This window comes from Pyxicephalus adspersus, chromosome 11 (genome assembly GCF_032062135.1).
Source record: "Pyxicephalus adspersus chromosome 11, UCB_Pads_2.0, whole genome shotgun sequence".
NCBI lineage: Eukaryota > Metazoa > Chordata > Amphibia > Anura > Pyxicephalidae > Pyxicephalus > Pyxicephalus adspersus.
This window is the reverse complement of record NC_092868.1, coordinates 3,245,440-3,272,230: the sequence shown is the minus strand read 5'-3', so window position 1 is coordinate 3,272,230 and position 26,791 is coordinate 3,245,440. Positions and strand designations below refer to the sequence as shown.

The window sequence follows — 26,791 nt, the reverse complement described above, 5'->3', positions numbered from 1 at the left end:
CCTGTGATGAGTTTCCCAGTCTGTAAATCTGTTGTGCCCATTATCTGAAGCTCCCACCATCTCCGTGCTTGGTTCTATTCTCTGTTCACCAGTGTGAAAGATCCCTACCATACCTGGGCTGAGCTCCTAGGTCAACACACATGTTGTGTCCAATATGTGAGGTTCACACCATCCCTGTTTGTACATCTACTGTGCCCATTACGGAAGGTTCCTGACATCCCTGAGCTGGGTTCCCAGGTCTGCACACCTACTGTGCCCATTATGAGAGGTTCCCCATCATTTCTGTTCAGGATTCCCAGGCCTTCACACCTACCATGACTATTAAGAGAGGTTTATGACATCCCTGTGCTGGGTTCCCAGACCTGCCTACCTGCTGTGCTTATTATGAGAGGTTTCCCATCTTTTTTTGTGTAGTATTTCCAGGTCTTCACACCTACTGTGTCCATTACAAGAGATCATGCCATTCCTGGGTTCCCAGGTCTGCACACCTATTGTGCCCATTACAAGAGGTTCCTGACATGCCTGAGCTGGGTTCCCAAATCTGCCCTTCTGCTGTGCCCAATATGGGAAGTTTCCCATCCTTTTTGTGCAGAATTCCCATCCTTTTTGTGCAGAATTCCTAGGTCTTCACACCTATCATGGCTATTAAGAGAGGATCCTGACATCCCTGTGTTGGGTTCCCAGATCTGGCCACCTGTTGTGCCCAATATTAGAGGTTCCTCATCTTTTTGAGCAGGATTTCCAGGTCTTCACACATACTGTGTTCATTACAAGAAATCCTGCCATCCCTAAGCTGAGTTCCCAGGTCTAGACTAGTTCCAATAGCATCTGTAGGTGCCTACGAAAGTCCAGCAAAGTCTTTTCCTAGACCTATAATTTAACAGTGTAGGAGCAAACTCAAAAAGCCACAAGAACAAACAACAGGTTTGGATTTTGATGGTAGCTCACCCAGACAGAGGTACGGGACCACAATATGTAGGCGGCGCTTGCACTCTGGTTTCTGCTTCTGGCACCAGTTTGTCACTGTCACCGGCTGGGCTGCCTCTGTCACCCCTGTGATCTGCAGCTCGGGATACATCTGAGGGAAGAAAGGGCAAGGACTTACTACAAAAGTATGAGGGCTCTAGGGGCCACAGCACTTCCTGATACTTTAAGCTCAATTCACTCCAATGTTATCCTGTTGGACATCTCACTCTTCAACCATGACCATTACCATGAAGTTGAAAACCCTTTGGGTTATCCCCTTTTCTACGGTTCTTGGAAGGCTTTCCATAGGAAATTGGAGAGGTATCTATAGGAATTTTCCCCTATTATTGAGGTCAGGTACTGATTTTGGATGAAAAGACCCAGCTCATCATTCCAATTATGCCCAAAGGTGTTCAGTAGGGTTGATCCCAGGGCTCTGTGGAGGACACTTGAGTTTCTCCACACCTAATTCATCGAACCGTGACTTGGTAGAACTGGCCTTATCTTGTATTAAAAATTTGTAACGTGAAGCGCACGGGGGATTTCAAAGCACAAAAATACCTTCCAAGTACCCTTGAATAGAGTTGATTAATGAATCCAAAAAGAAAATGAAGGGAAAGGATGGACTTTCTGACTATTTGACAATTGATATACCTGCCAACCCCTTTGCGGTAATTAAACAAGAAAAGAAAAAGAATAAAAGTCAAAATAGTTTTTTTTGGCTTTATATAACGTTCAAGTGCAAAGTGTTTTCAAACTGAATGTGAAGAATTGTTACAGCAATAATAATGAGATTACATTCAATTAAATATTTCTCAACCCCAAAATATTTTTTGTGGGGTTTCTTGAGACTTGGTTCTGTACATAACTCTCATTTAGGTGTGTCATTTAGCAGTCCAAAGCCCATGAAGGGATAGCGTATTAGCAATGCTTGTAGGTGAAGTAAAAAAATCTAAGCACAATGCGTTTCGCATTAAGGGGCCTTCTCACGGGAGTGGAATACAATCACTGCATCACCAAGATCTGCTATATTTCATACTTTACTCTTTTTTCCCCTATGAAAGTCTCTCTCTTCGTACTTATTTGGTGAATCCTTTAGGAGACTGCTCCTTACATTGTATTGGAAACATCTAACCTTCTCCAAGGACTCTTGTACGACACGTTGTCTCCCACTTCCCTGAGGAAGCCCGTTAGGCCGAAACGCATCGGGTTAGAAACTTTTAATTCTCTTACAATCATTTCTAATATGCTATCCCTTTATGGGTCCATAGACTGCTAAATAACACACCTAAAAGGAGAGTTCTGTAGAGAACCAAGTCTCAAGAAACCCCACTAAAACTATTTTGAGGTTGAGACTATAAACTTATTTCATTTAATGTAATCGCATTAATATTGCTGTAACTAGAATTCAAAAAGAATCCAGTTTCCTCTAATCCCCAACCATGCAATGAAAAACATAGGTAAGAATTCTCTTCTTGCAGCTTGATTAATTGGATCGCTACGTCTCTAACTAAGACTACTGAATGCCCATAGGTGTGCCAAGAGGGGTCACTTGAGTTTTTCTAGAGCTGACTGATCATGTGATCATGGAACCTTTACTACTTTGCATTTGAAGATAATCAATCGTTAATTCTGCATTGAATCAAAAGAAGCTCGAACCCTATTGGCTGTTCTGTAGGTGAGTTGCCCCTCTTACTACACCCCCACCCCCTCATTATATAACTGCACCAGTAATATTCCACTTGCAATATTCATTCCATATAAGATGCAAGATGGGGTTCTTCCTTACCTGCCTGCAGTGCTGTAAAATCTCCTCATTGCTTCCTGGGCAGCTTGGCACACCGCGGGGGTCTGACGCCCACTCCCCTGTCGTCAGGTCCATGTGCAGAGGCACTCGCCCACAAAACAGAGCCAGCTGGGGCTTCCATGCTGAGATAAACTGTGGGAAGGAGAAGATGGAAAAGAATAAATATTATACATTAATTGTCAATAGCTTCATAGTATCAGTCCTTGGTCAATAAACATCCATGAAAAAGTAATGGAACATTGAGTCCGGTGAGTTTCAAGCACATGGACCCGACGCGTTTCGCAGATAGGGTATTCTGCTTGTTCATGGGAGGAGTTCTGTTCAGCAGGACTACATAGAATGTATGTGTCATCTATTAGTAAGGTAAGTATTTATATTTGAATCAGAAAGGTCCCCATTTGGTTAAAAGTAGTCTGAAGGACAGCAGATGGCCCATGATCCTTGGTGATAAATGCCAAGTGCTTACTAGAACATTTTAACCAATGTTCATGAATCCATTTCATGCACCTCTTCCTCAGCACATCTGGATGCAGAGCGGTTGAAACTGAGCACCTGTTAACTTATTGGTTGCACATCTGACCTTTCCCTAAACCATATATATATGACGTTACTATATCAGAGTATCAGAATTTGAAGTATCGCTATATAGGAGGTAGCCAATTGGATACATTTAAAACCTTTGTTTGCAAACTTTGTCACAAAGTATCCAAAAAGAGTTTGGCATTTCTGTGGGCGGCTAAAATAATTGATATAGTCCTGTTTTTTTTTTATTTTAATTGCACACTGTGAGAAATGTTTTGCTTTTTCAGAGTAAAGAATGAAGGATTCGCCTATCACATGAATACCATTAGGGCTATTTATATTGATAACAGTTTGGACGGTGAAGCGGATTAGTATGCGTGTAGTGCAGCTAATCGATCGGCCCTGTTAGCATCATCAGCAAGCAGCGGGAATAATACAATTCTTTTACATTTGGCAATCACCCAAAAAAAATACTAAAAATAAAAAAAAGTCAAAGGGCAGAAATAACAATTGATGTTTGCTTCTTTCTGTTTTCCTTCCATTGGAAGGAAGTGGAATGATTATCGGAGGGAAAGCCGATAGCGATGACCTAGATAATTCTCCCTGCCGTCCCAGTTTTTTTTTTTTTTGGCAGTAAACAAAATGTTATTCGGGATGGGATAAACTCCCTGTTGCGTAACAAAACAGAAGCCTTTGCAAAAAATGCAATTTATCTGATGTCCTCTTGGGGCGACCCTAGGACGGGACGATTTTGGATCTGGCTAAAAGAGGACTCTGAATTAAAAAGTTTTGAAGTAGATGGGAGGGTGGATGTTTTTGAATAAGCAGTGCCTGATGCCCTTAGTGACTCTTCTGCTCGATTGACCTAAATCAAGGTGGGGAAGCTCGTATTGTTTTGTGGCAGCTAGGCTCTTGGTCTCTTGCTTGTGTCTGACCCGCTCCATAAAAAGTTCTGAGATCAGAACGAGGGACACCATTGAATAATGGAGCTGGAAGGTTGGACTGGCCTGTCAGAAGACTGGACGGTACACCCCAATGATAAGCCTCCAAAATGTTTTTTTTTTGTGTCATATGGGGGGTCACAGATCAGCCACTTGGGGTGCCCCTGCTGACTTACATAATTTGCCAGGAAAGCCATGAATCCTGGTGGAACCCCCTTCTCACATCTCCTGGTGGGCCCCCCTTCTCACTTCTCCTGGCGGGCCCCCCTTCTCACATCTCCTGGTGGGCCCCCCTTCTCACTTCTCCTGGCGGGCCCTCCTTCTCACTTCTCCTTATGGCCACTCCTTCTCACTTCTCCTGGTGGGCCCTCTTCTCACCTCTACTGGTGGGCCCTTCTTCCCACTACTCCTAATGTGCCCTTCTTCTCTCAATACTCTTGATGGGTCCTCCTTCTCTCAATACTCCTGATAGGCCCTCCTTCTCCTGGTGGGCCCTCCTTCTCACTTCTCCTGGTGGACCCTCTTCTCACCTCTACTGGTGGGCCCTCCTTCCCACTACTCCTAATGGGCCCTTCTTCTCTCAAAACCCTTGGTGGGTCCTCCTTCTCTCAATACTCCTGATAGGCCCTCCTTCTCACGACTCCTGGTGGGTACTCCTTCTCTCAATACTCTTGCTGGGCCCTCCTTCTCACTTCTTATGTGGGCCGACTTTCTCACTTATTTTAGTGGATCCTGCTCACTTCTCCTAGTGGGCCCCAACCCAACTCTGCTCACCAAGACTGATTTTTGGGCTCTTGTTCTAATACTGGACATAACACCAATTTGCAGATCATCATATGAAATCTCAGACACATCAGGAGGGGCCACAGTACCCACATTAATCCAACAAATGGGCCCCCAAATCCCACAGGGGTGTGGCACAGTCTGTCCCAGTTGTATGCTGTCCAACTGACATGAAACTCATAGCACTCCTAAATGAAACAAACAAATGAGTGGGGTTAGGATATTCTCCCAGGTGGTACAGTTAGGTTTCTGACTCTCTACATGCAGCAACTGAGGGCATCTGATGCTTCTACAGACTTGAATGAGAAAGGTCTCAATGTGGTTGAAAGACAGCAGATGACCCTTGGTGACACACAGAGTGCTTACTAGAGAGTTTCAACCAATGCTCATCAACGTATCTCATTCACCTCCACTCATGGAGTGACCGTTCTCATTTAAGGTGTACAAAGGCCCTATGGCGGCACACCTGGACGCAGAGTGGTATGTAACTGAGCACCTGTTAACCTTGTGCTTGTTAACTGCCCAACAGACCTTTGCCTATACATTATATTTATACCATTACCATATATGAGTATCGGAATTTGCCGTATCGCTATATATTGGCGGACAATTTGATACATTTTGAACCTTCATGCGCCAACGTTACTACAAAATATCCGAAAGGTCCTCGGTGATAGGCGGCTGGAATAATTGATACAGTCCTGTTTAAGTCTCGGTTGTGTACGAGGCCGCGCATTATAAAACGTTTGTAAAGGTTATTACACATTGCTGAGCTGTATTTATTGATTTATGGCTTGTTAGTTATTCACAAGGCTACAGAGACAAAATGAAATCGGAGGGCTCCATTTCAAGACCAACGCGTTTTACGGGAGTCAAACAATCCCACGTTTGTATCGATTTTGTTTAAACGAGGCGACGTGGGATAGGTTCATGATGGGTCAAAGGGGCGGGACTTGCTATAATAAACAGGCGTAATATAGGATATGATATTCCAAAATCAGACTGCCCACCAGCCATGGATAGAAGGAGGGGCCACGCTCTACCTGCTGGATCCTTCCACCTAAAGCCTGGCTGAATCATATTATAAGCATTGGGCGCTGGCTCTTTAAGTGTCTGCGTCCAGGCAGCTTGGGCCACATATTGGAGGCTCAGCCTGGCACATATTCTTATTTCTTTGCAAGTATTTATAATTCCCGGTGAATTCAGTGAAACTCCAATACTGGGTGCCCCCCTCCAATAATCTAGTGAATGGCGGGGGCACCCGAAATGGTCATTTTTTGTACCAGTTTTCGGGGAATTATAATAAAATCTGCAGAAGGTCATTCTGTTTGTTGTACACAGGAAGTTGTTTATTGTAATTTGATATTTTATGGTTGTGTCGCTTTAATTGATCAGGCAGACCGCAAAACGCGGAGGTTATCTCGCCACCGGTGCCCCAGACCTCCTCAAGGTCGCAAGCGAGCTGGGGGTGGGGGGGGCTGCACGTCAAGGCCTAGCCGAACCCCCGGCCGAGCAGAGGAACGACACCAGACTCCTTTCGCCGCCTTATTAAACCGCAAAAACCCCCGTCTTTATCTCCTCACTCTGCCTGGCTCGGAGATGGGGCTGCCATGGCAACCGGTTCCCGGTGGAGATGTTCTATCTATCTCTGTTGCCATGACGACCGCTTCCCAAAAGGATGTGAAGGCTGATCGTGCTCTCATCTTCCTCCCCCTCACCTTTCCCTTCCTCTCCTGCCCTCTCCATCTCCGTCGCCCTATCTGCTTATTTCATCTCCATTTGCCGGGCCTCTCAATGTTCTCGTTTCTCTCTCTTTTCATCTTTGTCTCGATGGCTTTTTTTTTTTAACAGAACATGTTTTTTACATTTCCTCTGACTGTCACCTCGCCACTTCGCCCTCCTCCATCATCCATCATCCTCTATTCCACTCTATTTACTTCGCCCCCGGGCCGACGCGTTTCGCGGCCTCCTCACATCTGTCACCTTTAACAGGCTGGTGTTTTTCTTTTTCTTTTTTTTTTTACCCTTCGTGTCATCCGCACCTTTCCTGAGAGGCATTAACCCTACACCGCGCTTCACCGCCGCCTTCTCGCACCTGTTTCCAATTACCTCCTGGAAGTCCTAAAGCTCTTTATTCTAAATTCAGCCTAATAAATCATCGGCGGGTATCGGCACCTTCATCCACCCCTTTTTTTTGGCATTTTCGTAAGGATCAAAATAAATACTTTGTAACATTTTTTCATTTCTATTTCCTTGATTTTGCCTACTGAGGGCCCAATTAGATCCATGCGGTTTGTTAAGGCGTGTCATGTTGCATGTTAATGTGCAGCCCATTAATAATAAATCATCAGCCAGTGTGGTAAAAAAAAAAAAAAAAACGTGATTTCTTTTTAAGACAAATGCATTTCAGCTACAATATTATCCTGTATTTATATAATGCACACATAATAGGAAGTGATGTACAAAGTCCATAGTCATGTGACTAGCTGTCCCCAGAGGAGCTCACAATCTAATGTCCCTACCATAGTCATTATTACAGTCTAGGGGCAAGTTTTGGGGAAAGCCAAATAACCTAACTGCATGTTTTTGGGATGTGGGAGGAACCCAGAGTACCCGGAGGAAACCGACACAGAGAGAACCTGCAAACTCCATGCAGATGGAGTCCTGGCCGAGATTCAATCCTGGGACCCAGCGCTGCAAAGGCTAACCACTGAGCCACCACACTGACATTCATCCAAAGCACTAATGCATGTTGCATGTTACTGAATGATTGGTTATCATTAGTTAGAATGAGCTAAAAAGTAAAAAAACCTTTTCTACACCCACTTTCATCATTTCTATTAATTTATAAACATATAAATGGAAAGTTTGACTATTGCTGCTATAAGTTCTACATAAACGTATTAGAACCTATATTCACATACTACTGCTGCAGCTACATTTACACTTGGACAATGTAATGCATTACTCTTAGATTGTAAGCTCTTCGGGGCAGGGTCCTCTCCTCCTGTATCACTGTCTGTACCTGTCTGTCATTTGCAACCCCTATTTAATATACAACGTTGCGTAATATGTTGGCGCTATATAAACCCTGTTAAAAAAATATAATAATAATAATGCCTTAATTAATAATTAATGGGTTGCATTAAAAAACAAAAACAAAAAGAAACGATGCACTTGGACCAAGATGGCTCTGCACAAGTTTTTGATGCAGCATCCCACAATGCACAGCAACATTTATTAATAACACCAACCTAAATATTATGATCAATTGAAGTATAACCAATAAATAAACAAATCAATGGTAAAGGCAGAACAAGTATCACACAGTTTTTACAGTTTGGAAATCCTTTTCACATTGCTATTTAAAATGATCTATATAATGAGAACCAGTACCAATGTATTACATTGGGCTGATTAATTAACGTTTCATGAAAAGTGCTGGGTGGAGCGCCTGGCTAAAAGAGTCTGGGGAGAACACTGTGTAGAAATTCATATCAGCTAATCACAGTGCTCAACCCAAAAACTTTTTAAGCTGGGTGGGAAAAAATTGAAGGTGGGTGGCAGCCCTGGTCTTGTGACCAGACTTTTCAGTAACCTCCCAAAAACAGCCGGGTGGGTGCTGAAAACAGCCGGGTGGTGCACCCAGCTAAAAGGGGTCGGGGAGATCACTGCAATCAGTAACCATCTTTCCATGATGTCAGTTACAATGTATCTTTATGATCACATGCACAGTCCAAGCACTTGGCACCCTACACATAGCGAAATATTTAAATCTTTAGTCCAGACTTTTTTTCAGGGCTGGATTTTATATATATATATATATATATATATATATATATATAATGTGTAAATATAGATATATATAAAGAAAAAAAAGAAAAAATTTGGGAGCAACTTTTTTAATTAATTTGATTCTTATAAATGTATTTCCTTTTTTTAAAAACTAAAATAATAACAATAATAGAAATATTATAGTAATATTATTTAAATAAATTATAATGTTTTATCAATTATTTTAAAATTATTATTATTTTAAAATATAAAATAAATAAAATATGAACATGAAGTAAATACATTTTAATACATATTTAAAAATAAAAAATATTTGAATATAAATATTTACATTTTTTTTAAATGTTTAGTTTTTTTATTTTAAAATATTTATATTTCTTTTGTATTGAAAAAATATTTTTTATTGTTTTTCCATTTACCATGAGATGGTAAAGAAGGAAGCTTTTATTCATAATTTAGGCAAATCTATAATATTCATTATTTTTCTATTTTTTAAACCTGAACTAATTTAATTCTTAGATTGTAAGCTCTATGGGTCAGGGTCCTCTCCTCCTCCTGTGTCACTGTCTGTATCAGTCTGTCAATTGCAACCCTTATTTAATGTACAGCGCTGCATAATATGTTGCCACTATATTTATTAATGCGGTCACCTATCCCCCGCTCTATCTATAAAAACCTTTTTTGTATTTTTTTCAGTAAATCTCGGGAAAATATATTTATCATTTATACTTATCTAAGCACCACTTTAAAAAGATTATTTGGGGGATAAAAGAATATTAGGGGAGGAATGAAAACTTTCCTTAATAATTGTATAATTTAGACAAGGCTAGTAAAAAAAAAAATAATAAAAAATAAAATAATAATATATATAAATATATAGTATTATATAAAACCATTTTTCTGTTGCTCATTGTTCATCATGAAGTTCCTCTTCCCCAATAAACATTCAGTGTGTTAGGGGATTGTAGAGAAGAAAGCTCCAATTCATAAATTTATAATTGAATCCAATAACTCTCATCCTTCGAGTGTCTATTTTGGAGTCCCCTGCCCCCCTGACCCCTCTTAGGCTTTGCCTATCCCCAGTACACCATTAATTCCTTGTTTGGGTGCTCAATATTGCCGGAGTCCTCTGCGGCCTGGTAAAGACAAAAAACGTGTTTATAATTTTCTATTTCTTCTGAAAACTGTTGTGGTTTACGCATTATATAACATTGCCGCCGGCTCTGAGCTATTACGAAGAAAAAGCCGAGCCTATCTATATAAAAGCCAACTTGGCCTCCGTCCAGATACGGCTTTAAAGAGAAGCTTAGTGTTTTTTTTTCCTTTATTATTATTATTTGGGTCATAAAATAAAAGAATGATATGGTAAGTCGGAGGTGAGAGGATATCAATGCCGGAGGGTTTACAAGGCAATGGAGTGCGCACCTTGTATGGGGATGTAGTGCTCCGAGCATCTTTTAGGCCATTGGACCAAACCAATTTTGATTGGTTTGTAGAGCCCCCTAAGTGACCAATCTCATGGAAAGATCAATTGTTTCCTCCAGCAATTTTCTCATTTGGTTCCTTTAGGTATGTTAAATATATTATTGGATACATGTATCCAATCTCTATATATTAGATAAGTACAAAATCTGCTGATCCAACTAGAAATCCATTGCCGCCATGTTTCTTGTCCACTCTGCAGCGATATCTTGAATGATGTTTTTGGCTCTGCCCAGTTCCCCTCTGTGAACTACAGTTCCCCTCTATGTAAGAAAGATCAGGAGGTGGGGTGGGGTCCAGCATTTCTAATTTAATTTCTACCTTTGAATATCAACGCTGCTTCTCCATATGGAGCCAATTCCAACCCTTTTGGTGCCCCTTGCACCAAAATGTGTGAACCAAGATGGTGCAATCCGTCAGGACGGAGGGGGGCAGTAAGAATGGAATAGCCTGCTGGCATGGGGGATGCAGGAAGGATGGAGGGGGGATCAGTTGGGATATAGAGAGTCAGAATGTACGAGGGCAGTCAGTATAGGGGTTGTAGTCAGCATGGGAAGGGTGAGCCAGGATGTTGGCATCAGCCAAAGTGGAAGGAGGAAATCGGGATAAAAGAGGGCAATAAGAACGGAAGGGTCTGCCAAAACTGTGGGGAGCCAATGGAGAAGGTTCAATATAATATAAAAATTAAGGCATACACCAGATACATGGCAATCAGGACAGAGGGGACAAGATATAGGGGCAGTCAGAATGGAGGGGTCAGGATGGAGGGGCAGTCACAGGGGACTGGTCAGCCAAAGGTGGGAGAGGGGCAATCAAGATAAAGGAGGGCAATACGAATGGAAGGGTTAGCCAAAATTGCAGGGAGCCAATGGAGAAGGGTCAATAAAATGAAAGCATCAACCACGATGTATTGTGGCAATCAGGACAGAGGGGTCAAGATTTAGGCGCAGTCATAATGGAAAGGGGCAGACAGGATAAAGGAGGGCAATAAGAATGAAAGTGTCAGCCAGAATGGAAGGGAATTGTGTTGGAAGGAGGCAATCTAAATGAAAACCAGGAAGAAGGGTGCCAATCAGGACAGAGGGGTCAGGGTGGAGGGGTGGAAAGAATAGAATGGTCTCTGATAGGTGGAAAGGGGCAGTCACAATAAAGTAGGGCAATGGGTAGGGAAAGGGGTCAGCCAGGATGGAGGGGAGTTGTGATGGGGGGGGGGGGACAATTAAAATGGTGATGTTAACCAAAATGTAGGGTGCCAATCAGGACAGAGGGGCAGTCAGAATGGAGGGGTTAGCCAGGACAAACTCAGTCAGGATGGGGAGGGTGAGCTAGCAGGACGTATTCCATGCTCCCTGCAGCGTCCCCACCTGCCTGTTCCGTAAATGGCCATCATGAGAGGACACTACCGTCTGCCCGCCCCTGTTAGTAGGCATATGATGTGGCACAGCCACCCACCAGATCAGGTGCCCCCAGCAGTGTGCCTATCTTGTCTATGCCCAGATGTGGCCCTGTCCCCATACATACCAGAAACCCGTAAAATGAAAACCAATGCAGCCGCCACATCCAAGGATGGGTGAGCCGCCATATGAGCCACCATATGTTACATTTTCACTTTCATGTTTGCACACAATTGAATCATTTTCCTCTTCTGAGTTACATTTGCCAGAAAGGGTCGGACCGAGGTCGCATTTTCTAACCACAGAGAATAATTTCAGCTCGATGTTTCTTCATCGTCTTTGTGAAGTTTTTGTATTTGAATTCTCCGGCGGAAAACACCCAAATCCCGGCTTTTATGTTTGATACAACGTAACTTACCCTGTGGTAACATTTTCAGTAACGTTTCAGCCCTCAGAGAAAAATGCTACAACAACATGCAGAGGGCTGTGATTTGCTTTTGATCCCATGTTAAGATATAATACTTCCTCCCACTCTCCATGCTCTAGAATTGTTCTCGTTTTCTTCCCCAGACCAGGGCCAGCAGTTCTTTTCATGGTATGTTTGCCAATTTCCAGTAAACCTGGCATGTCATATATATACACCCCCTAGGGGGCGCGTCATCATACAGCCCGGGCTCACAGTGACACCCAAACATCATAACCCACACAGATTCACTTTACAATATTCACCTTTCCTTTGCTTTTTAATGGCTTTGTTTAGCCACAAGAGCAAAAAAAATAAAATTCTGAGCATGAACATGTGACTTTTTTTTCTCCCACATGACCAAGCAGGTGTTTGCTGATTGGTTGCTTGAGGACATGGCTCTGTTCCTCGGGGGCGGGAAGTTATTCCTAAACCACATCATTGTTACTGACAAAAAGGAACTTTAATCCTTGGAGAAATGTTTTCTTATGACTGAATCTCACCTTTAGTGCCTTACCATTGGTTGTTTGCTTGGTTTTGGAAATGGTAGGAGGGGCTGAGGGTAGAGAGATTCACCGTTACTTTCTGCCCTGTGTTTTCAAAGTGCCAACCTACCTTTCACTACAACATTAGTGGAAACCCACCTAAAAACGATGCATGGGGGAGGTGGTTGTGCATTTAATATGTTCACCTTTCCCTGACTTGTCTAGTGCAGGGGTGATGTCATCCTCTCGGCAAGATGTTGAGTAGCACAAATCCTGCCAGAAGATAAATCTGCACCGTATGCCTGTGCGAGCACTTTTTTTTTTTGTTTTGGGCTCCTCAGCATTTCCTGGGATTTCATTGGCAGGTGAATGACATGGCATTACATGTAATTCAGGGAAAGGTGAAGGGTGTAATGAAGGTGGGGATCCAGGGAAAGGGAGTCGGGTTTGTAAGTCTGGCAAGCAAGTATGGGGCAAGGGGCTGCCATTGTCACTCTCATCTAAAAGCTTTCTCCAGCAGCACCATGTCTTTGTTGGCATCAGAGGCTGCAGGTTATGGTTGTGGTGGGATTGGTCTTCCTACAAATGCCCCCCATAAGCCATGAGATGGGATGACTGGGCACATCCAAAGTCTTGTTGGCGGGCCCCATGATTTCTTCCCCAGGTATATAATATAACTATTTTTTCCGCAGAATTAGAATCCCCCTTTGGAATTGTTAAACGTACCCATGCAGTGCCCACCACCCCCACATCATTGCTTGGGTAAATATTTAATTGGCTATGGGGGGGGTTACCAATATTCAGCTTATTTCTTGCCCCAAAGCCTCTTCACCTCTCAGGCTTATGTCGTCACTTACAATGTTGGATGAGGAGAGACCCCCACATTCTGGAGCTCCAATGGAAGAGAATGCCCTCTGCTGGAGGAGTAAAGATAGGTAGGTAGGTATGGGTATCTATTCCAAACTCGATGCTGGATAGGTGGGGAGTCTGGACCCCTGGAACGGTGATTTAAGGGGTTAGAGAATGGGTTCCCAATGGAACATTGCCCTGCTAGCAGGAAAAATCATTGGAAACAATGGAATCTAAACTTTTCTACCCCCCTGGATCCCCCACACCGTATGTCTCCTTCCTCTGTACTTTGCCAATCTGTCATTGCAGCAGATTAATGCGTTATAATCTCACAAAGTGACTCGCACGATTATCACGAGCGTCCTCCGGCGCCAATCCCTGCAATATCACTAATGGAAGAGGTTGTAAATTCCCCGGGATCAAACATGGCAGGACTGCCGGTAAAATACAAGGAGGGAATAAATCCTTTTCCCTATCTGTGATGATCGACGGTTTTACCCGTGATTCACGACTTTGTTCACGCAGCACTGCCTACTTCTGCGACATATAGCTTAAAGTGGAACTCTGGGCATATATAAAAAACTCATTGTACTGCACAGCTCAGACTTGGAGAGGAAGAAACAGCACAAGGAGCCAATAAGATTTGCCTCAGTGTTCATATATGGACAAGAAGCTCCACAACAATCTGTCTTGTGGGGTGTTCGTGATATATGGTAATATGGGCCACCAAAAGTGGTCCAAAGAAGAACCACTAATGAGGAGGAAAAGGGGAGGTTGGGCCATCTGGTCCAACCCTACAGAAGAACCACTGGAGCACAAATTGCTGAAAATCCTAATGCCGGCCATGATAGATATGTGCCAGGACACAGGGCATTGCAGCTTGCTGTGTATGGGGGAGCATAGCCTCTGACCGGGGAAGAGCGTCTATGCTGACCCCTGACCACCACCAAAAGTGCCCACAATGGGCATGTGAGCATCGGACTTGAACCATGGGGACATGGAAGAAGGTGGGTGGTCTGATTAATCTTTTTTAGAGCACATGGACGGGCAAGGGTATGTAATTCGTTTGGAGAAAAGATGGCAGCAGGGGGCCTTATGGAAAGAAGGCAGACTGGGGAAGGCGGCAGGGGGCATTATGGGTAGAAGGCAGGCTGGGGGAGGGAGCAGGGTGCATTATGGGTAGAAGGCAGGCAGATGGAGGCAGAAGGGGGCATTATGAGAAGAAGGCAGGCCGGTGGAGGCAGCAGGGGGCATTATGGAAAGAAGGGAGGTCAGGGGAGGTAGCAGGGGGCATTATGGGAAGAAGGCAGGCCAGTGGAGGTAGCAGGGGGCATTATGGAAAGAAGGCAGGCCGGGGGAGGCGGCAGGGGGCATTATGGGAAGAAGGCAGGCAGATGGGGGCAGCAGGGTGCATTATGGGAAGGAGGCAGGTCAGTGGAGGCAGCAGGGGGCATTATGGGAAGAAGGCAGGCGGGTGGAGGCAGCAGGGGGCATTATGGAAAGAAGGCAGACTTCTTCTCCCAACATCTTAGTGTCAGAGACCACAGGAAGCCTTCAGGGAATTTACCCCTTCCATCGATCACAAGGGGAACCTACCCAAAATTAGGTTGGTGGTTTTATTGGCCATTTTATGGTATAAATAGTTCCTGGGGGCCGCTCACATGACTTTTCTATAATGAACTTTATAACAATGTGACACCTCAGGTAACCAATAAACATCTCTTGTAGAACAGAATGGGCTCCGGGGTGGTTCCCTGACCTGCGCCGTAGCTGGGGCTGAGCGCACAATCACACGGTCTCATACAATACATACAATGCTCTCAGTCCTAGAAGAGAGGGGTCTGTGTGTTCCCCGGAGGGGGGAGGGCAGTACCAGGGGGAGATGGTGGATGGGTGCTGCCGTCATCCTCTGGTTCCCCCGGCCACCTGCTCCCGAGGGGTTACATTGCTGCAAACACTTGGGAACGTTGCCTGGGATTGGACTATTACATAATACAGATCTGTTATTTATTTGTTGTGAGATACAATGTCACCCCACCCAGGAAATATCTGCTTGTTGTCACAAAATATTTCTTTCTTATATTTATTCTTCATGCTGAACATTTGCTGATTTTATCATGCAGGCGGCTGAGTATCTCCGGTTATTAGGATGGGTTAGGACCCCTCTCACTTTTTACTGCTTTCTAGGATCCCAATTGAAAACACTTCCAGTCCCAGCCACAAGGTGTCACCGAGAGAGGAAATGAGGTCAAATTTGCAACAAAGTAGCGAAATCTAACAGCCCATTCAGCTTTGTATTTCTTGTTCTGCATTTGTTAAACATTTTCCTGACTTCCCATTTGCATGTTGTCACCAGGACAGGAAGTGATGGGAAATGTCGGGATGGCAATAAACACCTGGCAGAGGTTCTAAGTCTTTGCTGCCTGTCGATGGAAAACAGATCACAAGAATGGATTTGATCACCGGCAGAACCACGGACATTGCATGCACAGTGACTTCAGCGCCCGCTGCCCGGTTGGCCCAAGGCCAGCTTCTGATCATCCACCCAGAGTAATGGCCATCAGATTCATGCAGGGGGCGAGCTGCCCCTTTGTCTCTAGGGTCAGGCCCAGGACCTGAATATTTCCGGAGATGTGAATGCGACGCTGTGACTCTGCGGGGGCCGGACTGCGGAACCCGGCCTGCCATACGTCTCATGTGTTTTTGGCTATTAGGAGGATTTTGCTGCATTTATTAAGAATTGCAGTGCTAAATGATGGGGCTGCATGGGCCAAAGTGCCCCAAAGTGCCCCTTACCCGCTCAGGTTCAGAGGGGAATGAAAATTCCTGTGGACACCACAGACGTGGCATCCCCACATTTAGGGCTACATGTGCTTGTAGACAACCCCAATCTCTTGTAATAAGAAGAATGGACACACCTCCCTCTGACCTATCACCTGGCTTATCTATGGTCACATGAGTAGTGAGGGGAGGGGCTTGCCTATGCAAATACAGACTTTTATTAAGTCACTCCAGAACTTTATATAACCCTTTATTGTACAGAAATGATCTCACATTTCACAGCCCTATTGTTTTCATGTTTTTTTGACTACATTTGCAGTTCAATTTACATTTCTGCAGCCCCCTTATTCCAATTTCAAAAATTAGATTTTAAAAATGCAAAATACTGAACCACATGAGCGCTTATTATTATCAGCCCTTACATATGAATGTGCAACCAATGCGACTTCATAGATCTCATTCAATGCTCACACAAATCAGGCAAACAAGCCTAAAAGTTCCAATGCGGCTGCTATCCTTTTCCTTTTTCACCCGTCGTGCTGCCACAAAGTCACCTGTTCCGGTTGTTCTTGTCCAAATCATCAAAAACCCAACAAGTCTCATGCTCGCGGTTAATAGAGGTTCGACATTACCTGGACACTATCTGCATGGAGTTTGTATGAGTATGAGTTTGTAAGAGTCTGCATGGAGTTTGTATGAGTATGAGTTTGTATGAGAGTCTGCATGGAGTTTGTATGTCCCCTGTGTTTGTGTGGGTTTTCCTCCAGGCTTCTTCGCACATCTATCCCCAAAATTGGCCCTAGGGCCTTGAGGACATGGCTATGAGTTTTGTACAGTGCTATGGAATATGTCGGTGCTATACATTAATACAATTATAGTGATAATAGAGTCGGAATTAAAACAATTTGCTCACGTCTCAAACAAGTTAATCAACAAATACATCAACAGGTAACGCAAGATGTAACAATTTAGTAACAGGTCGCATTAAATGCACTTTGGGTGAACCGTCTGGCATTGGCTGCTGCTATAACACGTACATAGATTTACATGGCTGGAACACGTATGACAATGGCCGAGCCTTGCAGCCTCTCATTACTTAGGCAGCACGAGCCCAGGGCCCCCACCTCACTCCTGACATTATCTGCTCTTCCATTAAAGAACCATCATACAATTAGCGATTCCATTAATCTCCATCCTGGCACCAGGCACCACCTGCTATTTCAGCTCCTGGCTGTACCACTGCGCCACCTCCCGACATTCAGACCTCCCTCTCATGCCATGTTGCAACTGCACATTAAAAAAAAAAATGCGCTGTAATTTTGCAGCAGCCAATATTGCAATCCAGCTGAAGGCCATGCAAAGTACCGGGCCAGCCTTTACCACTTTGCCAAATAAATCCCCAGCACCCCCCATTTCGGCTGTCATTCGGGGTACCTGTCATGGCACAATGACCTCAACCGGACTGGCAAAACACAACATTGTTGATGATGACCCGCTAAACAGTCTGGCATCTTTTGACCTTAAAGACCCCCCCTGCCACCGCCGCCGCCATCGGCCTGCGTTGGATGGCTGCCGCGGTCCTGCATGGGTTGTTATTAATCATTTTCCATCCATGGTGTTGGCTGCAATGACCTTTGCTGTGCAAAATACATCAACTCCACCCTGCCCAGCTGGGCATTGCACCTCTGCTGCCAACCTCACCCCCCCAACTACCACCACCACCCCTTCGCCTTCCCCTCACCTGAGCGCTGAGCAGCAGAACGCCACCAACGCATAGCAGGGTGGTCCTCATTCTCTCCGAAGACCCCATTGAGATGTCGTCGCTGGTGGTGCCGGCCCGGGTGTGCGGTTTCTCAGCGTCAGGGTCGTCGTCGAAGGCTGGCGGTGGCTCCCCTGCAGAGGCTGTCTGGTTGCGCGTCGTTCACCGATGCATCTAGGTCTCGGCGTGCATGTCACGCAGCTGTTGTGGATCTCTAGCTGGGTGTCTGATGAAGCCTTGTTCTGCTATACAAAGACCATCCCCCCCTCCTCTTCTCTCCTTCTCTCCCTCTCCTCCCATCCCTTCTATCACTTCCTCCTCCTTTCCTCCTCGTCTCCTCCCAGTGAGAATTCAATCCACACCAGCAAAAAGGGAAAAAAAAAAGTCATGAAAAATTTAGTAAGAATGCGGAATGAGGGACCGCAGGAAGCGAGCGCGATTTATTCCTAGGAAAAAAACAAAAACAAAAAAAAGGGGGAAGAAGAAGAAAAAAAATAATAATGATAAAAAGTAATAAATGTAACAATAATAAAAAACAACAAAAATAACAATAATAAAAAATAAAAATTAACAACAGTAATAATAATAATAAAAATAAAAAATAATAAATGTAACAGTAATAAAAAACAGCAAAAATAAAAAAATATTAAAAAACTATATTTTCAAAAATAACAATAATAAAAAAAATAAAAATAAAATAAAAATTACAACAGTAATATTAATAAAAAATGAAAAATTAAGAATGTAAAAATAATAAAAAGCAACAAAAATAAAAAAAAAATAAAAAACAATAATATTAAAAATGTTATTAATAAAAAAAAATTAAAAAATATTTACAACAATATAGATATTATAAAAAATAGAAAGAAAATAAAAATATCAACTATAATATTAATAATTAAAAAAAAAAAATTAAAAAATAAAACAATGATATTAAAAATAACAATATTAAAAATAATTAAAAAAATTGAAAACAATAATGTACATTAGAAACTGCAGAAATCAGATAAACCCCGCCTCATTTCCTGGCTGGAGGACATCTACCTTCCCCATCCTGACGGTTCCTGGTCCCACCCCTTTTATTAATTGGCTACTTCTGTAAATCACAGAGGCTCAGCACCACATGTGGGTGTGACCTTTGCAAATAATAAAAAATAAAAAACAATAATATTTAAAACAACAATAATAAAAAATAATAAAAATATAATAAAAAACAGCAATTAAAAAACAACAAAAATAATAATAAAAACAACTTAAAAATAGTAAATAACAATAATAAAATAGAAAAAAAAACAGGGGGGAGGAGTTATTTTAATGTTTTCATTCACCAACCAATAAACAGTCCGGTGAGGGTCGGTGAGGGTTCCTAGGGGGTGGCAGTTGAGATAAGAGGACCTGTCAGTAACTTTATAAGCCAGGTTACAACATACAGCAGCATCGTATTTCAGAATTGGTCCCTTGTGTTAGGGAGCCGCCCTTGAGCTTCACTCAGTGACTGTGCCTAGGCTGTGATGATGTCATCAATCTGCTGCAGGCAGGAGGAAGCATTTGTTTAATCTTTTCTCTCTCAGTAATCAAATTGCAACATTGTAACAAGTCCCAAGGAAAGAGGTTGCCGCAGGGGCAGAGCCATGACTGATATTGGTGAACACAGATAGGAAGCTGTCAGTATCTCAGTCCAGGAACCATGGGTGATGCCTGAACAAAGATGGCTCCGTCTTTCTGGAGGTAAAGAGGATGAAGGGGTTATCAGGGAGTCAGGTGATAAATCCTGGGAAATGTTACAATGATGTATGCACTAAAAAATCCAAATCTGATAACAGGTCCTCTTTTTTTCTTTTAGATACCCGTGAATATCCTCATTAGTCTGTGATAATGTTTTAAATCAAATTCCTATCTATAATTCGTAATTTTCCCCATACATAGAGGCAGCCATTGCACCTGGATAATATTTTCTGTCATTGCACATGAATCTGGGAAAAGGATGAACGCTCTGCATGCTCTAATGAGGTCAAAAAGCCACAATGCTACAGGTAGCCAGAGACCATGTGACCATTGTCTGGGTCGGATGCTGTGTTTTTATTGGTGAGAAATGACTAATATTAGGATTTGGCCTTGCTGATGTGCTCCACTGATAGGCCATCTGACCACCCTCCTGCAATGTACATTAGAAGCTGCAGCAATCAGATAAACCCCGCCTCATTTCCTGGCTGGAGGACATCTAGCATTATCTAGCCCCTCCCTCCAGATCCTGACTGTCCCTGGCTCCGCCTCTTTTATTAATTGGCTAATTCTGTCAATCAGCATCACATGTGGGTGTGACCTTTGTAAACCAAGCCTGCCTGGGACTGCCCACAGACTGGCATCCACCAATCAAGGCATACTGATATTTGCATAACTCCTCCCAACTGCCAGCTCACTGTGTCAGAGCAAGGCCAGATGTTGTGCTATGTACAGCACCCTACAAGCCCCTCCCACCAGCCAGGATCTTCCTGCAGCATTGGGGGGCTGAAGCAGCAAAGCAGCCAATCAGGTGTGCTGCAGTGCCCATGTGCTTTCAATGTACATGCTGATAGGAGCAGAGAGTGACAGAGAGATGAGTTCACCAATCTTCTGCTTATCCTCCTGTAAGTGATACTGAACTGAAATAATAGCTCTCTTGTCCTGCCAGACAGGGCTGTGCTGTGTGGCAGAGCTGTGTAAATCTATGGACTGGGGAGAAGGAAAATATGCATTTTATTGGTGTATTTAGCAATCTTTCTGGAGTTTTCTTGCATATTATTGGCTGTTTGATTTGAGTCAGCGCTATTCTTCAGGATTGCTTGATAGGAAATCAGATTTTTCTATTACGAACTGCCAATGTTCCCTCTCTACCAATCATTTTTCTTTCCTGTGGCCGTTCTCCATCGTACTTTCTTCCAAACTCACGTTTATCTGAGCCTGCTATTGACAACAGCCTCCACCAATCAAATTCTTACTTATACTCTCTATCCATGCTCATCTCCACCAATCACACTCCCTCCTGTACCCACCATCCATGCCACTCTCTACCAATCACACTCCTTCCTGGGCTTGCCTTTTAATGCCACTATCCACCAATCACAGATTTTCTTGTACCAGCTCTCCATGCCACTCTCCACCAATCACAATCCTAATTGTACCCAATATCTATGCCAATCTCCACCAACTATACTCTTTCCTTTGCCCCCATTCATGCCACTCTCCACCAATCACACTTTTTTCCTGGGCTTGCCTTTTAATGCCACTATCTGCCAATCTCACTCCCTCCTGTACCCACCATCCATGCCACTTTCCACCAATCACACTTCTTCTTGTACCCATCATCCATGCCACTCTCCACCAATCAAACTACTTCCTGTTCTTGCCTTATAGTGACACTTTCGACCAATCACAATCCTAACTGTACCCAATATCCATGCCAATCTCCACCAACTATACTCTTTCCTTTGCCGCCATTCATGCCACTCTCCACCAATCACACTCATACTTGCTGTATTCCTTCCTCCCAGCATGCCCCCCCCATTGCACACATGGGAATGGTGGTAACATGTGGACCACATACACCAACCATCCGCCCCCTGATGTGAAAAAATGTGCAACAGTGGCAATACCATCCGGGGCAATCATGGCACTTCAGGCGTGATCACAGATGGATAATATTTCCTCTGAATGCATTGCACCCTCCACATATAAAGCTCCTAGTGCCATCAGACAGGAAAGGTGAATTGTTTTGTTGGCCTCATGACAAATATTCAGAATAAATCTTAAAATCTGCAAAAAATTGCAAAAGTTTTTTTGAACTGAAAAAAGTTTTTTTCAAAATCAAATATGGAGAAAAGTAAAGGGAGAATCACATTGAGTTGGTTTAGAAAGAGGCCAAAATGTCAGAAGTAATTTTTCTCAGGAATTCAGTATAATGAATCATCAAGTTCAAGGTTTTGCCTACAGGCCCATTAGAAAAAAGTCAGAATTGGAAATGCAATAGGAGAGCGCTATCTGCTGGTCATTGATGGTAATGCAGTTCTGCAAGAATTATGTTGAATGCTCTGCATGCCCAATTGTTGGTGTCCCCTGTGCAGAATGTTGTCAATGTTGCAACTTATAAATTCATTTTACACAATTGTGTATTTTGTGTAATTGTGTATGTGGTAATAAAATGGGATAGGTGCCTTTGCTATAGGAGACCTTAACCCTCCCCAGCATCACCTGACCTGCATAGTTGGTGGTGGTGATAGTGTTGGGGGTGACATCACTATTAATTATTACAATGCCTTTCCTTTTCTTACCTGATCTACCTGCCTGCCTCTATTTCTAGCTGCAGTCGTTATATTTAAATTCATCCCTTTGCCACCCCTTAGTGTGGTCTGTGTTCTGAATATCAAAAACATTGGCTATTTTTTTAATATAAAATGCTTATTTTTTAGTTCCACCTCTCCTGCTGATCACCTGCAGCAAATTCCTGTCTACATGCACACCAATGATGGCTCCATGACATTTTTCAGGGGTATCCTGATGGTGACAACAGTTGACCATGACTGTATTAAAGCTTCATTATTAGCTTTGTCATTAGAATTCAAAATACCAAGGTGACAACCCAGGAACACTATCAGTAGACAAGGACTTGGAGTTGTCACCCTATACAGGAAGTGGCTGAACAAGGACTTTCGAGGTGGGATCACCAGGGGTTATTATATTAAAAATATTGTTGAAATCTCAGATGAGCTGTGGCCAGTACTGCTATTTTTGTCCCTTGCGTTAATATTATTATCAAACAGGATTTATATAGCTCCAACATATTACGCAGCGCTGTACATGAAATAGGGATGCATCTCTCGTCGCTGTCACCGTGCCATAAAAATTCTGTACCAGGCTTGGTGTTCATTATCATGGAAGGAAGTCCCATCAGCCGCTTCCCTCTATTGATCTTCTGTCTGTCACTGCTGGCGGCAAATTAGCAGCAGCCGGTGACACCGAGACCGAGAGCGTCTCCTCTATTGACAGCGGTGACAACAGCCAATTACCTATCTGCACTGCAGAATTAAATCCACTTATTCAGTGATTTTATATTCTCCTTTATCCTTGGACACGGTGACACGATAGGCCAACCTTTCTTGTGTCACCGCACAAATTTTACATTAGAAAAATCCCAGAGCACTCCACCAAACAAAAATGTCACATACACAAAGTAATTAGCTATCTGCTGCCATCTACTGGAAGAGTTGGAGAATTGCCCACGGTACACCTGATGATGATGTACGGCTTGGGAATCACTGCTATAAGGCATGAGACTCCCATTTTCTGAAGCCACATTTATTTCTCTGAATGGTCTCAAATAATGGGTGCAGAATTGTCAGGGCCTTTTATATATTAATATATATGAATTTATTCTTACTTCCTATTGTTTTCAATCACATCCTGTCCCTGTGACACCTTGGCACTGCTCATCAGGGCACTAAAGAGGGTCAACCTTCTTCGGGGAAACGGTAGAGGGTCCAAAGCTGGCCATAGATATGTGCAGATCGGTGAGAGATCGATATCTCCATAATGAACATTTATTATGCACAATCTGTTATGGAATTTTAATTAAATAAATAATAATAATAAATAGAATTAAATTCACTGTTTGTTTGAATTTTGTTTAATTACAACACCCACCCCAAACATTCAACATTTTTTTTCTTTACATAGCTCTTTTTGCTTTAAATCATGTGTCAGTTGCTTTAGTTAACAGTAGGGAGCGATCCGATTGGCTGGTGGTTGTCAGGGGAGGTTCTGCCCCTGACAACTGTTAGTCAATAGAAGTGCTTTCTGCTGTATACCTTAACAACAGGAAAAAAAAAACTGTCCTTTTCATATCCCAGCCACCCAACTAACTTGTTATTGTTCGGTGCAGTACAGAGCTATGTAGCCGTCATGTTCGCTGCTCCCCCTGCACTTGGCAGGATCTACAAAAGATTGGGCATTTCCCATCAATGGTTCATTAATTTGCCAATCAAAAATTTACCAAGAGTCAATTAATTTATCTAGGAAAAGTTTAGAATAATGGCCCCATTATCCCCCTTTCACATTATATCTAATTATGGTCATGTAAACCCAGTGGGGTCTATTCATAGGTATTTTCACCCAAGATTCACCCAACGTTTTCATAATAGATTCAGTGAAAAATTAGTGTTTTGACAATTAGTATTCATAAATATTTCTAGACCCTCAATACCCTTTGGGTCTAAAAAATATCCCATGATAAGTGTTTTGATTCACAAAGTGCAAAATCCCTGCTGATCCTGCCAGAAATCATGTCAGCTGATAATTTCCTGTGCTCCTTGGCTGTGCTGTGCTCTTATCAGTCACACTGCTCCCAGTTATATCTGAGGAATACTGGGGATAAGTAGAGGGGGAGGTGTTCTGTATTCCTGGCCTAGGGTGACAACGCTGTTCCTGTAAATATAGAATACAGTGCATGTTGTCACCATAGGACAGGAATACATAAAACACCTCCCCCTTACTTATCCTTAAAAAAGAGAGGAAGGTGTTCTGTATTCCTGTCTTGGGGTGACAATGCTGCTTCTGCATTGGTACAATTTATGGCATGTTGTCACCCTAGGACAGGAATACAGAACACCTTCCCTATGGTATAAAGATAGGTGCGTGTGTGCGGTGTTCTGTATTCTTGCCCTAAAGTGACAACATTACTCCTGCATTGATACAGCACAGTGAGTGTTGTCACCCGAGGACAGGAAGTGTGTTACTGGCAGGATCACAAGTTAACAATAATAGTTACAAAAGCCTGAGAAGGGAAAACTAATGCAGCCACCGCATCTATGGAAATGTATTACATACATGTTACACCAAGGTTTAGGTGCATGTAGAATATATCAAAACATATATGCACATGGAAAGACTCCAATGTTTAGAATTCCCTGGATATATAAAAGCTGAGCCGTCATCTTTTCCAATGGTTTAATTATTAAATATAAATATCTTTCATAGCTTTACATATATAAAAACGCGGCATTGCACCTTCCATACATACATATGTCACATGATCACATGACCAGGACCCAATGACACAATGGAACAACATGGGAACTAAAAAGAAACACGGTTAAGGCAGGAAGATGGGGGATGGGGGAGGAGCCATGAACCCTCCAGATAAGTGCAAAAAAAAAAAATTATTTCCAAATGTTTGTGCCCATTTTCCAAAACGTTAATTTTTTTTATGAATGCAGTTCATGATTTTTTTTTTTTCATGACCCAAAAGGTAATCCGAACACCCCCATAATTGTGTAGTATTTGGTTTATTCCACTGTACATGTGATCAAGGAGGCGGGGGAGCTGTGACTCCATTGGAAATATTGGTAGACCTTGAACACAACTGAAGATTGGAATAGGAGACTCTCACCAATGGTAACCCCGAGATGACTAATTTCCTCCTCATTGAGATGACAAGTGGGAGGGGCTTAACCTCCAAAATCAGACCCAATTAGCAAAGTGAAATCAGATTGCACATCCAATGAATGATTTCTGATATTCCTGGTCCTACATGTAGATGTGTTACACAAGAGCAAACAGCCTGACAGGTCCACTTTAAATTTAAAAATTAACATAAACTGGCTTAGCCCCAGCTCCTTTTGAATGACCAAAAGTTCTAGACCACCCTTGGCTTCCTATATCCAATGGTCATTGGTGACCAGTGCACTTTAAGTGTAACCTTAGCATAAATTTGTTTAGCCCCTCCTCCTTCTGGATAACTAAGGGTTCCTTATATGGTCCTAGGCCACCCTTGGTTTTTAATTCATCCTATGGTCATTGGTGACCGGTTCACTTTAAGTCTAAAAATTAGCATACATTGACTTAACACCCCCCTCCTTTTGGTTGACTTATGATTCCTTTTATGGTCCTAGGCCACCCTTGGCCTCCTATATCCAATATTTATTGGTGAATGGTGCACTTTAAGTTCAAAAATTAGCATAAATTTGTTTAGCCCCGCCTCCTTTTTTGATGACTGATGATTCCTTTTATGGTCATTGGTGTCCTTTGCACTTTAAGTCTTATTTAAAGGGCCAGTACATGACAATCATCTGCAAGAGCAACCAACAAGATTCACAAAATATGAAACCTGAGATATTGGTCGTTGTATCAGCGGCACCACTTCCTTCAGCCCTTTGTTTTGTAATAGCAGCCACGTCAGTATATGATTATACTCAGCGTCAGGAAGTGACCCAGAAAACCTACAGCTGAACTACAAAGCAATGCATCTCATGCAACATGAATGGCAAGCCTAGCTGAACAGAACAGATATACAGAGCTTTGCACTTATCTGGAGGAAATTGAAGGTTGATGAGTCTCATGTAGGCCATAGAGAATAAATTAAATGTAATAAATGCCTGCATCAGATTTCCTTTAAACATTTCAGTCCGGATTGGGGGTAGCTTAGTACCACCCTGGCATGGTATCGCAATAAATAAAGTTTCTTAATTGAAAAAAAGGAGAAATTTCCTTTAAAAGTGTCCCCAAGCTTCTTTTTCTAAAATTCTTTGTGCCCTCTTAATCACACGGTGTTCAAGAAAGCTTTTGATATGTACAGGAGATTCTTACCATAAATATGTACATTGTAGGAGAGATATATATACATTGCATTTTGTAATAAAAAATAGATTTGCAAAAAAAAAAAAAAAAGTTATACACGTAAGAGCCACAGTGGGGCGCTGTTTCTCTGCAACAACTTCAAGGCATTCGACTCAGC

At 42.8% G+C, this 26,791-nt stretch overlaps 1 protein-coding gene across 2 annotated transcripts in view; it reads right to left on the bottom strand.

Moving 5' to 3' along the window:
- APLP1 (amyloid beta precursor like protein 1) overlaps positions 1-18,304 on the bottom strand; it is a 30,290-nt gene extending 11,986 nt beyond the window's left edge. Inside the window, exons 1-3 of one of the 2 annotated variants that reach the window (XM_072425548.1) lie at positions 18,010-18,304; positions 2,756-2,905; positions 949-1,078 (exon numbers count right to left, since the gene is read on the bottom strand). In XM_072425548.1, coding sequence (XP_072281649.1) covers positions 949-1,078; positions 2,756-2,905; positions 18,010-18,078 — 349 coding nt within the window. In that variant the 5' untranslated portion in view covers positions 18,079-18,304. The remainder of the gene's footprint in view (positions 1-948; positions 1,079-2,755; positions 2,906-18,009) is intronic. The other variant, XM_072425547.1, reaches the window with a different exon arrangement.
- Between the last annotated feature and the right edge of the window lie 8,487 nt (positions 18,305-26,791).